Raw genomic sequence first — 13582 nt, 5'->3', positions numbered from 1 at the left:
CGATCTGCTGAAAGCAAGCACTTTTCATGGACGAGATTCAATTTGAGATGCAATTAAATTCAGAAAAGCATATCTCTCAGTTTATGGGGAAAAAACTGCAAGGGAATTAGGGGAAACGATTTTTCTCCTCCAATTGAATCTCGTCCGTGAATTTTCATATGATAAACCATGAGATATTACTTTTTCTCACTGAATTGAATCTGGTCCATAATATTTTGATTGGTAGCACTGATTAAAACACCTGGAATCATTAGTACTTTCTAAGTTTTCTCCCACACTCCAAATACATACAGGCAGGTTTATTGGTTCTGGATAAAACTGACCCTGGAGTGTGTGTGTGGTAAAGACTTTAGATTGTAAGCTCCACTTGTGCAGGGGCTGATGGGAATGATGTATATAAACATGTCTGTACTAAATAAAGCATAAGAAATCACTTTTCTTAATTTCCAGACAGTTGGATAGCACAAGTAAATAACAGGGGACTACTGTTCTTGCTGAAGTCAAAAAGTCCTATGCCCTGCCACTATTACATTTGTACAAGGAACATTTTCTCCTATTCATCATTATCTTTTTATCTCTTGTACACATAATTTTGCTGGAAGTGAAAACAATTTTATTCTAGAATCAGAGATACCATGCAAGAAAACAATTTACTAAAATAAAAGCAAAAAAGATAATTGTATGGTTGAAAAATCTGATAGCGACAAGTCTTGAGCTGTGATAAAGGGAAAACAGAAATACAGGTATAGGACCTGTTATCCGGAATGTTTGGGACCTGGGGGTTTCCGGATAACAGATCTTTCTGTAATTTGGATCTTCATACATTAAGTGTGTTAGAAAATCATGTGAATATTAAATAAACCCAATAGGCTGGTTTTGCTTCCAATAAGCATTATTTATATCTTAGTTGGGATCAAGTACAAGCTACTGTTTTATAATAACAGAGAAATAAGGAATCTGTTTCATGATAAAAACATTACATGTTGAAGGCTACCATGGCAATGGAAATTATAGCAGCAATACCGGGTTTCTTTCGCAGCATTCATTCTTTAAATCTGTAAATTATAAGCTCTATTCACTACTTTATGTGAATGATCATTTAGGTTATCTAAGTACCATAACAAGTTGGATGTATGAACTAGCGTGTGTGATGTGTTGCCCTAGAACTATACTGGTGTTGTTACCTTCCCATAAATACACACATGCAGTCCATATAGGAACAGTTGAGCCCCATTCACTGCTTCACCTAAATAGTTACCACTTTTCCCAACTGTTACTCTTATCTCTAGCCCAGCACCCACTTACCTTGCTCTGTGGCCAACTGTGACCATCAGACACCCCTAGACATAATGCTGCATCTTTTTATGAAACACATCCATGGAATGATTGTTCTTCTTGACATCCTCAGGTTCCTGAACAACGACCCTGCAAACATGTATTTAATTGTTATGGTTTTTTGCCATCTCAGCCTGTTAGTAATGTTGCTACCGTATAAATATGTTGAGTGTGAAACTTTACTAGAAGGGTGCAGGCTGATTACTGAAGATGTGATTGGTTATTCTCTGGCTGGAGATATCACATTAGGGGGACTCTTTTCAGTTCATGTGGATGCAAATCACCCTGTGATTAACTTTAGGGAAAGACCTCAGCCTTTTCAATGCAACAGGTAAGATTTCTTTTTTTGTCATTTTCTACTTCAACGCATTGTTGCATTACAAATGGATGTTACACACTGGGAATAGATGCTATCCTATACCTTAAAGGAGAAGGCTGTGTGCACTTGGAGGTGCCAAATGTCGGCTATTTAGTTCAACTTTGCGTGAGTTTGCCCCGGGAAATTTGAAGAAAGAAGACACTGTAAGAAGATTGCTCCATGGTGCTCACTGTATAACCCTGGGCCAGTGCAGTTTCAGGTAAGTCATTCAATCGCTTTGGGGTACCTAACATTTGGCACCCCCTTCTCCTTTAAGCCAGATTCCAGTGGACATTGTATTGATACACAATAGAGTGGGCCCAAAAACATGTATTTGGCATCACAGAATAAAAATCATAATAATTTCTATAGAATAAACACAGCTTATTTCTATATATCCATTTACTCGTCAACTATTTCAGACAACTAAATCTCTAAGGCACATTAATGTTAGTACTGAAGTTGCAGAAACCTAGCTGCATGGTATCTTGTAGATTTAGCCACCATACTTAGCCTATTCAGATAAACTACAATCTGATATGTTTCACTGTAAACACTGGACAAGTGTCCACATCTTATTTTTGGATGAAATTTGAATAATGTAAACATCATTAAGCAAGGTCAATGCTTCTATTGATCAGACATTGGGTAGGCACAATACATGGCCCAATAAGCTACCGATTCAGCTTGGAGGTGTCATGATTGGTATGAATAAGGTTAGCTTAAAGGAGAACCAAACCCTTTATATTAAAATCCCCTACCCTACATAGACCTCCCTTCCTGCTCCCACCCCCCAACGTTGGTGTTACCCTCAGTGAATGCCCCTAACTCTTTACTTACCCCTCGTTGCCGATTCAGCGCATCATAGTTCACAGGCGCCATCTTCTTCTCTTCGGTAATCTTTGTGAAGTGCCATTTCAGCGCATGCACAGTTGGATCAGTCTGCCGTTTTTTTAACAACTGGGCATGTGCCAAAAGTAACGGAAATTGCCAAAGTGCTGGAATAAGAACCAAAGGTTACTGAACAGAAGAAGAGGGCGCTCGCGAACTCTGATGCGCTGAATCTGCAACGAGGGGTAAGTAAAGAGTTAGGGGCATTTACCAAGGGTAACACCTAGGCAGGGGGGGAAGCAGGGAGGGCGGTCTATGTAGGGTAGGGGGTTTTAATGAAAAGGGTTTGGTTCTCCTTTAAGCTATGTTTATAAACAAAGGGTGATGGTGAAACCTCCAGCTACTTTGTGAGCAGCAATATGAGTTCAACGAATGTTATTTTGAATTCTGACACATTTTTCCTTTTGATTAGATTCCATCTCAGATATTATCGCTTCTTCCTTGCGATGGTGCACACTATAATGGAGATTAATGCGTCTGATGATCTTCTGCCCAATATAACACTGGGCTTCAGACTCTATGATTCTTGTTACAATGAGGTACGATCATTAATGGGAGCTGAATGGATTTTGTCAGGGAAGGAAAACGTGGTTCCCAATTTTAACTGCAATAAAGACATCATGCCGTTGGCTATTATTGGTGATTTGCCCACAAAGGCTTCAATACCTATAGCCAGGATCTTGGGATTGTACAGATACCCACAGGTACATCACTATATGTGTCTGCAAGCTGACTGTATGTGCAACAAATAATCAGAAATGATGATAAGGGGGATTTTCTTTGCATGCTATAGCTTAATATTGCACTTGTTGGTGCAGCGACAAACTGTGTTTACAAATAATGGTTTTGGGAAGTATCCCTGACCCCATGCTCCTCAGGGCCCAAAGATCAAGGCCAGACATTTTCCATGTTACTGACCTCTTACCAGGTGATTCATTACAAAGCTTTTTTTCTTACCCTGTCCCAACTTTTTTGAAAAGTGTTGCTGCCATCAAATTAAAAACAAGTCGATATTTTTCAGAAAGCAGTAACCTTTCTCAGTTTCAACTGGCTTTGTATTATTTGCAATTTAATATAGCGGTTAAATGATTTGTGGATCATCCCATTCTCTTTTCATTTATATTCTACAGTGTCCAAACTTATTGGTAGATAACACTTCCATCATGACTGGGCTCATTTGTATAACTTTAATATAAAGCCTGTCATTAATAAGATAACATCGCTATTATCTAATGTATAAATGTTCCTTTGAATTTGAAAGGAGCATCTGTCTTTTTTACAATGAAGAATTTTTCTATAATCCATAGAATTTGGAGAAATCCTGGTAGTTTTGGAAAGAATTTGTGATTTTTTTTTTATCTTGGAGGCAAATTTATTCAATTTCAAATGTAACTTGTGAGCACATTTTTCTCAAATTTTTTTTTCCTAATTGTTGCTTATTTATAAAAACTCGATATGGAAAATCATAGAAATTTGAATCTAGAAAAATTCTAGGTTGTCTTTGAATGTATCTGTCCCCTGAGAGAGGTAAACTCCCTGATGTTCAGTGTCAGACTAAGGTAGCCGGGCACATCAATAAGACAAATCCAAGGGCCCACAAGCCCAACCACCCCCACCATGCTGCCCCTGCTTATTATCACCACTCACCACAGATAAATACTGTCTTATATAATTAGTCTACCCCCATGTAACATGGAACATAGCATTCAGCAAGTCTAGTTGCTTTAGAGTTATCACTGCTAGATACTATTATCTTCTCTTTTATTTTCTAACTTGAATTTATACTAAGGGGCCCATTTACTTAGTTCGAGTGAAGGAATAGAGGAAAAAAAGTTTGAATTTCGAATGGTCGAATATGGCTACTTTGACCATCGAATGGAACTAAAAGTCGTTCGACTATTCGACCATTCGGTATTCAAAGTACCGTCTCTTTAAAAATTTCTTCGACCCCTTAGTTCACCACCTAAAACCTACCGAGGCCAATGTTAGCCTATGGGGAAGGTCCCCATAGGCTTCCTAACAATTTCCTGATCGAAGGAATATCCTTCGATCGATGGATTAAAATCCTTCGAATCGTTCGATTCGAAGGATTTAATCGTTCGATTAAACGATTATTCCTTCGACCGTTCGATCGTAGGAATAGCGCAAAATCCTTCAACTTCGATATTCGAAGGATTTTACTTCGACGGTCGAATATCGAGGGTTAATTAACCCTCGATATTCGACCCTATGTAAATGTACCCCTTAATGTTTTTTTGGTGATTCTCTGTTGTGTTATTGTATAACCTGTTCATAACAATTCCACTCATGCCTGTTCTTTTTGTTTTTTATTAAAGTACAGTCTGACTAGTAATATATTTCTCTGGTATAAAGAATAAGTATCCTCATAACTAATGTCACTGTCCAACAGGTTAGCTATGGATCACTTCACCCTTCATTGAGTGATAAAACACAGTTCCCTTCCTTCCTCAGAACGAGCCATAATGCTGACTATGAGGTTTTTGCACTTGCTCAGTTGTTGAAGTACTTTAACTGGACATGGGTGGGTATCATATCCTCAGACAATGACTTGGGAAGATCAGGGGCTCAACTGGTAAGTCGAGAGATTGAGAAAAATGGTGGATGTGTTGCATTTCATGAGATACTTCCCATAGTCAACTTCATGAAGTCCATTTTCCATATTGTTGATGTCATCCAGAAATCCAGAGCAACAGTGATCATTGTGTATTGCACTATAGAAAGCTTCATCCCATTAATTGAGGAGGCATCACTTCATAATATCACTGACAAAGTGTGGCTGGGCACTACTATTTGGTCCATATCATCTGACTTTCCAAAGCATGAACTTCGAACTACCTTAAATGGAAGCCTTGGAATAGCAAGTCAACATGGGGAAATTCCAGGATTTAAGGAATTTTTGTACAGTCTTAATCCTGACATTTCTTTGGATGATCTTCTAATAAAGACATTTTGGGAGAATGCATTTCAATGTGTTTGGCCAGAAAATAATACCAACAATAATCCATCTCTGGCACAGCTTAGAGAAGATATTGTTTGGTGCACAGGAAAGGAGAGAGTGGACAGTATTGATCCTGATGTATTTGATGTATACAACTTCAGAGTTACACACAAAGTCTATACTGCAGTCCTCACAGTAGCACATGCTTTGCACCAGATGAAGAACTGTGTTCCAGGGAAAGGACCATTCAAGGATGGATCATGTGCTGATATTTATAATCATCAGCCTTGGCAGGTACAGTATATATAGCCACTAACAGACACAAGTGCATGAGACTACTGATATGCTTTAAATCATATAAAGCTCAATCTTTGCTCATGTCTTAAAATAATAATGGATGTTAAATAAATGTTCTAAAAATGTGAATTAAATGGCCACTGTATTCTATAATTTTAAGCCACATGTCATGACTTTGCAAACAAACTGTGGAACAGATGGAATAGTAATAGTGATTACACATTGTAATAACATTGTTATTGTTGCAGCAAGAACCTGGATTGCATTATAATAAAAGACTCTTATTATTTGAATCTAATTCTGTGTGATATAGTTTTGAGTTGGTGCATTATCCTACAACATAGACAGGTGATCTTTTCATAAAGTTTAGCAGATCACCTTTGGGGTTTCCACAGCCATCAGAAAAGAATTCATACAATGGCCTTGTGCCTTTATATATGATATATGATAATAGAAATCCCCAGGAACTGACTGTAGTACTACACAACAGCCCCTATTCAACAGTCTCTCAATACCATAAGCAATCTATCATATCTAAACCTAAATAACACAAGAACAATTAAATTACACTGAAGGTGACATCTCACTAATCCAAATAATGACACCTAGGGACAAATTCATCAAGGGTCGAATATCGAGGGTTAATTAACCCCTCGATATTCGTCTGGGAATGAAAATCCTTCGACTTCGAAATATCGAAGTCGAAGGATTTTGCACAAATACTGCGATCATATGATCGAAGGAATAATCGTTCGACCGAATGATTGAATCCTTCGAATCGAACAATTCGAAGGATTTCAATCCAACGATCGAAGGATTATCCTTCGACCATAGGCTAACATTGGGTTCAGTAGCTTTTAGGTGGCGAACTAGGGGGTCGAAGTCTTTTCTTAAAGAGACAGTACTTAGACTATCAAATGGTTGAATAGACGAACGATTTTTAGTTCGAATCATTCGATTCGAAGTCGTACTCGAAGTAGCCCATTCGATGGTCGAAGTAGCCAAAAAAACACTTCGAAATTCGTAGTTTTTTTTATTTCGAATCCTTCACTCGAAGTCAATGAATTGGCCCCCTATAGTCAAATCAACAAAATGCAATTCACGTGGCTTGTTGGCTTACAGAATCATTCCATGATTGGTCTTGTTTAATGTTAAATCCAACAGACCAATTGGTGGGTGCACAGTCCATAGGTTTAGTTGACAAGAAGGAATTGGAGATCACATGATAAACGTAATTTTTTTACATCAACTAGTGAGGGAGTGAACATTGACGCAAATGTGAGATATTCAGAAATCTGAAATTTAGATGAAAAATCCAGAAAATAGATGACACCTGCAAGCTGCAACTTCGTCTACCATCCCTTGAGAATCAAATATTGGCTGCTGAACAGTCAATGAGCCACAAGTTTAATCTAAAGCAACAACTCTCAACCCTTCTCACCAAAGATTTACATTCTTTTGGTGCACTAATTTATACAGTATATATTGAGTTTGGAACACACGGATGTGGTGAGATTTGCTGCCTGAGTTATTACATACTGACATAAATTATATGGAAAGATTAATTTAATGAATTTAAACAAATAATAATGGAGCTTGCTTGTAAGTGCATTTTATATGTTTGAGATGTGTTTAGTACTATTTCCCTTTGTACCAACTGTTTTATAATAGTTTTGTAAATTATGGCAATTTTCCTTCTAGCTACTTCATTATATAAAAAACATTAAGTTCAACAACTCCGCAGAAGAGCAGATATTTTTTGATGCAAATGGGGATGTTCCTCTCTATCTGGACATCTTGAATTGGCAAATGTTTCCTAATGGAAGCAATCAGTATGTCTACATTGGCTCCTTCGATGCACAAGCTCCAAAAGGCCAAGAGCTCAAGATACAGGACAACAAGATTTTATGGAATGTTGGATATGACCAAGTAAGTAGCAAAACAGACTTTAAATTATGTGACGCCATGTACAAACATGTCATATTCTTCTTGACGTGATTCTTCTCAACTCAATATTCTTCAGATCCCTGTCTCGGTGTGCAGTGACCCTTGTCCAAGAGGCCACAGAAGAGCCACCATTCAAGGAGAAAAGATCTGCTGCTTTGATTGCCTGCCATGTTCTGAAGGAGAGATTCTCAACCCAAATGGTCTGTAATGTTCAACTTCTACTGTTTCCTTTGGGACTACAGTCTAATAAATACGTTCAAAGATCTTATGAATGATTTCATTTCCCCTGTGTTTCCTGTTGTTCCAGATGACAGTGAATGTCTAAAGTGCCCAGAAGACAAATGGCCTGACGGCATAAAAGAAAAATGCCTTTCAAAACCAATTCAGTTCCTTTCTTATGATGAGACGTTGGGTTTTTCTCTTGCCAGTATTTCAGTCTTGTTTTGTCTGCTTACGTTTTCTGTCTTCTGCCTGTTCATAGTTAAACGGAAGACTCCCATAGTAAAAGCAAATAACAGAGAGCTCAGTTACCTACTTCTCATCTCCCTCATGTTTGGCTTCCTGTGTTCCTTGCCATTCATTGGTAGACCCAACCTGAAGACGTGCATGATACGCCAGGTCCTGTTTGCTGTTATTTTTTCATTTTGCATTTCAGTCATCCTAGCAAAGACCGTCACTGTCGTAATGATATTTAGTGCCACAAATCCAGACAGTAAGTTGAAAAAAATGGTGACACTGAGAATACCTGTTTATATTGTCCCTGTGTGCACAATGGTTCAGTTAATTCTATGTATTGTTTGGTTGGCCAGGGCAGCTCCATTTGCAGAATTCAATATGGCGGCAGAAATAGGGAAAATAGTGATTGAGTGCAATGAAGGCTCTAGGGTGTTATTTTCATGTGTGCTGGGGTATATGGGTTTGTTGGCAGCTATTAGTCTATTAGTTGCCTTTTTGGCGAGGAAGCTCCCTGACACATTTAATGAGACCAAGTTCATTACATTCAGTATGTTGGTATTTGCCAGTGTTTGGCTGACATTTATACCCGCTTACCTCAGTACCAGGGGGAAACAGATGGTGGCAGTAGAAATCTTTGCTATACTATCCTCAAGTGCTGGACTTCTTGTTTGTATTTTTATTCCAAAATGTTATATAATATTATTGCACCCAGAAATGAACACCAAACAGTATATCACTGGAAGGACTGCCAGGAGCACATGATTATTACTAAGGGTTTCATGTCTTTTTTTGGATATGTTTAAAAAAGAAAGAATGAAGAACTAAAAAATTAAATAACAAAAAACAATCTTAAATTATAAGGGGTTATAATAACCATTTCATAGTACGGAACAAGGTTTTTCATGTGTTTGAGTAGGACTGGGGATTGATTATAACAATATTCTTAGTAAAGGTTTTAAAGGATTCACCTGTGTAACACCCTCCCCAACAAAAATAACTATTTCATGGTAAGGAGGTATTTTGAGGATATCAGTTACTTATTGAAATGGCCTCCTACAGTTGTTTTGTGTTCAACAATTCTCCCCAGTGACCCTTAAACCTTTGTTGTTAGTGTTATTTGTATGCAGCCAAAATATTAGTCTTTGATCATTTCTGTAATGTAGGCAATAAATGATGTCATATTTTAAAACTGTACCTGCCTATTTCTTGCACCCATAAACTATATTCAGGGCTGCCATCAGAAATCATGGGCCCCATCCAAATAACTCTTCTGGGCTCCGCCCACCCAGGACCCCACCCAAGACCCTGCCCACTCCCACACCACAGTAAAAATACTAAACAGACCTGAGCGTTTAAACAGTAAAAACAATTTGGGCTAAAGGGTTATAAAGCCTGCCACCACGCCAATGTAGACTTTGTAAGCACATACCTACTCTAAACTAAATTGCACTTAGTTTTAGAATGTGTCTGCATTTCGCATGTACAAATAAAAGCCATTTAGTTTAATCCCTTGGTCGTAAAAAACAACTGCTGGCCAGGGCCTCCTACATAAATAAAAAAAGCTTTGCTCGCCAGGGCCCCCTACACACATTAAAAATAACCATGAGTTGTTAGTGTCTCCTACACAAGTTTAAAAAAATGGTGGCCTCTACAAGTTACAAAAGAAAATGAGTGGCCAAGCCCCCCAATAAGTTGAAAATAATCCAAATTTACCCAAGCAACCATACATTGATATAAGAGACTGGAATATGAATAGGAGAGGCCTGAAGATGAGTGATAAAAAGTAAATAATCAAAGGAATGAGGAGAGCAATCCAAAAGCAGAATAACTGCAAACTACAAAACACTACTAGTTGCTAATAAATCACATTGTAGCAGTTCTTCTGCTTTTGGATTCCTCTCCTCATTCCTTTGACTATTTACAGGTATGGGACCTGTTATCCAGAATGCTCGGGACCTGGGGTTTTCTGGATAACAGATCTTTCCGTAATTTGGGTCTTCATGCCTTATGTCTACTAGAAATTCATTTAAACATTAAATAAACCCAATAGGCTGGTTTTGCTTCCAATAAGGATTAATTATATCTTAGTTGGGATCAAGTACAAGCTACTGTTTTATTATTTAAGAGAAAAAGGAAATAATTTTTAAAAATTTGGATTATTTGCATAAAATGGAGTCTATGGGAGACATTCCGTAATTTGGAGCTTTCTGGATATCTGGAATGGCAGTGCGCTGAAGTATCCTACTATAGATGAGTGATAAAAAGTAGCCTTACAGATCATTTTTATTTTAAATGGGGTCAGTGATCACTATTTGAAAGCTGGAAAGAGAAAAAGGCAAATACTTTAAAAAAAAAAAAACTATAAAAAAATAAATAGATCAATTGATTCACCTTTAAGTTAACCTTTAATATGCAATAGAATTGCCATCTCTAAGGAACTTTTCATTATTTATTTTGTATCGTTTTTTTTTAATAATTTTCCTTTCCAGCTTTGAAATGGGGGTCACTGACCCCAACTAAAAACAAATGCTCTGTAAGGCTAGAAATGTATTGTTATTGCTACTTTTTATTACTGATCTTTCTATTCAGGCCTCTCCTATTCATATTCCAGTCTCTTATTCAAATGAATGCATGGTTGCTAGGGGAATTTGGACCCTGGAAAACAGATTGCTGAAAATGCAAACTGGAGAGCTGCTGAATAAAAAGCTAAATACTTAGCTTTTTGAAGGTGAACTACACAGTATTCAAATAATACCCAAGGCTTTCAGTCAGTTGGTAAGTGTTAGCAACTGACTATAGTCTGTCTCCTTTAGACTTGCCCTTTTATCCACCTTAAGATGTAAGGAGGAGCAAGTGTCAATAAATCCATAGACTGCTGAAGTAAAAAAAATGCCCAAAAGAACTGTCTCACAAAATAGCTCACCTTTCTCAGCAACAACTGGTACCTTCACATTTATTGATGGTGGAGCACCAAAAAAGTTTGCAATTTCGTAATTAAGAAAGAGAGTGTATATTAGATACCTAGTGATATAAGGAAATCACTGATTCTAAGGTGCCGGCTGCTTCATTGCTTTCTGTAGACTGTAGTACCCATAAAATACCAACAGATGGCGATGCATGATTAGAAACTGAAGCTCCATGTTGGTCAGGGCAATTCCTTGCATTTATAGCTGTACAAAAGACAATCACTTAAAGAGGTGGTTCACCTTTAAGTTAACATTTATTATGTTATATAATGACTAATTCTAAGCAATTATTCAACTGGCCTTCGTTTTTGTTTTTTTGTATAGTTTTTGAATTATTTCACTTCTGACTCCAGCTTTTTATTGGGGTCACAGACCCCATGTAAGACTACAAAGGTATCACTATTTTTTTTTTTGTTTTTATAACTCATCTTTCTATGCAGGCCCTCTCCTTGCATGGTTGCTAGGGTAATTTGGACCCTAGCAACCGGATTGCTGGAATTGCAAACTGGAGAGCTAAATAACTAAGAAAAAAACCACATATAACAGAAAATGAAAACCAACTGTAAATTGTCTCAGAATATCACTCTCTAAGAACTACACGGGTGATTTTCAATGTGCGTCCATCCATTCTGACACGACGAAGCAGTCGTCACGTTGGATGTGCCAACACGACTGTCTGATGCGAACGGCGCATGTTTCATCTTCATCCGACAGTCGTGTCGGTGCAAGCAGCTTGTAGGTGTGACATTTGTATTACTTACATTATATTCAGCGCATCCGACGTGCCGCCTGCGCTTCCTCGTGTCGCATCAGAACGGATGGATGCGCACCCAAAAATGCCCGTGTAGTTCTAGCCTAGATCATACTAAAGGTTAATTTAAAGGTGAACACCCCCTTTAAATGACAATTGCCGGCGGGGCTCTCGCGGTCAAGTGATTGTCATTTGGAAATACTGCCACTGCAGTTCCCTCTGACCTGCATCCAGATCCAATTAGGAATCATTTAGGGCTCTTACACATGAGCGTTCTGACCTGCGCTCCCCTGCGTTCCGTTTTTTGGCGTTCAGCCGCAGGGGAGCGCAGGAATAGACGCAAGTCATTATTTGAAATGGGGCTGTACTCACTCAGGCGCGTGTAGGCGCCGAACGCAGGTTCAGACGCAACATGCTGCATTTTTCCTGCATTCGGCGCCTACACGCGCCTGAGTGAGTACAGCCCCATTTCAAATAATGACTTGCGTCTATTCCTGCGCTCCCCTGCGGCTGAATGCCAAAAAACGGAACGCAGGGGAGCGCAGGTCAGAACGCTCATGTGTAAGAGCCCTTAAAGGCTCCATTTTATTATCCTCACTACAGAGGGGTGAGAACTGTCTAAGCTCAGAGGTCTGTGACAAGGTTATTGGTCTTTAGACTTTGGCAGAGGGAAAAGTTATAAAACAACTTTATATAGCTCATTTACTACTAACCTGCATAAGCGCAGTAACCAATGAAATAATGTTTTTTTTTTATTTTGCAGCTTGTACTATTGAGTTCATAATTAGTTGCTATTGGAAACCGACAGGCAGTTTAATGACTATTATTGCAGCACAAAAATACAAAGAAGGAAGGCAGTCCTTTAAGTTTAATTGTTACCTCGTGGAGAATCAGAGGCGTGAATTACTGTTAACAACTATTCAAAAAATTTGAAAAAGATAGTAAAAGCCCCCGCACTCTTGAATTAGTTAAATTAATTATTTAAATTATATCGTGAACCAATCAATTGATAAATATAAAGTGCTTGTGCTAATAAAGAGAACTTGCTTGGTTAATTGAAACCTTCTAAGTTGGCACTGGCCATTTTTAATACACAGAAAAAGCAACTCTATGCTTCTCTGAACTTGTTGTTTTGTTATTTGTTTAATACCTATTTAAACCTATTAGAAGGTTTCAATTGACCAAGCAAGTTATTATTGCGGCACACTCCTTAAAGGAACAGTAACACCAAAAACTGAAAGTGTATCAAAGTAATTCAAATATAATCTACTGTTGCGCTGCTAGGGTAATTTGGACAATAGCAACCAGATTGCTGAAATTGCAAACTGGAGAGTTGCTCAAGAAAAAGCTAAATAACTAAAAAAAAACACATATAACAGAAAATAAAAACCAACTGTAAATGGTCTCTGAATATCAATCCCTAAGGGCTCTTACTGACGAGCGTTTTTACCTGCGCTCCCCTGCGTTCCGTTTTTCTGCGTTCAGCCCCAGGGGAGCGCAGGAATAGACGAATTACATTTTTTCCAATGGGGCTGTACTCACACAGGCGCATGTAGGCGCCGAACGCAGTAAAATGCAGCATGTTGCGTCTCAACCTGCGTTCGGCGCCTACACGCGCCTGT

The 13582-nt window shown here is 38.3% G+C and overlaps 1 protein-coding gene across 1 annotated transcript; it reads left to right on the top strand.

The window, feature by feature from the left end:
• Positions 1 to 2857: 2857 nt before the first annotated feature.
• Positions 2858 to 9168, top strand: LOC108699068 (extracellular calcium-sensing receptor). Its single transcript, XM_018230928.2, has 5 exons — positions 2858 to 3288; positions 4995 to 5837; positions 7542 to 7769; positions 7864 to 7987; positions 8095 to 9168. Exons 1-5 carry the CDS (start codon positions 2944 to 2946, stop codon positions 9003 to 9005), a joined length of 2451 nt encoding a protein of 816 aa, XP_018086417.1. The 5' UTR covers positions 2858 to 2943; the 3' UTR covers positions 9006 to 9168.
• The last annotated feature ends 4414 nt before the right edge of the window (positions 9169 to 13582 follow it).

The sequence above is a fragment of the Xenopus laevis genome, chromosome 8L (genome assembly GCF_017654675.1).
Source record: "Xenopus laevis strain J_2021 chromosome 8L, Xenopus_laevis_v10.1, whole genome shotgun sequence".
Lineage (NCBI taxonomy): Eukaryota > Metazoa > Chordata > Amphibia > Anura > Pipidae > Xenopus > Xenopus laevis.
Note: the sequence above shows the minus strand (reverse complement) of the source record. Positions and strands in the feature narration are given on the sequence as shown.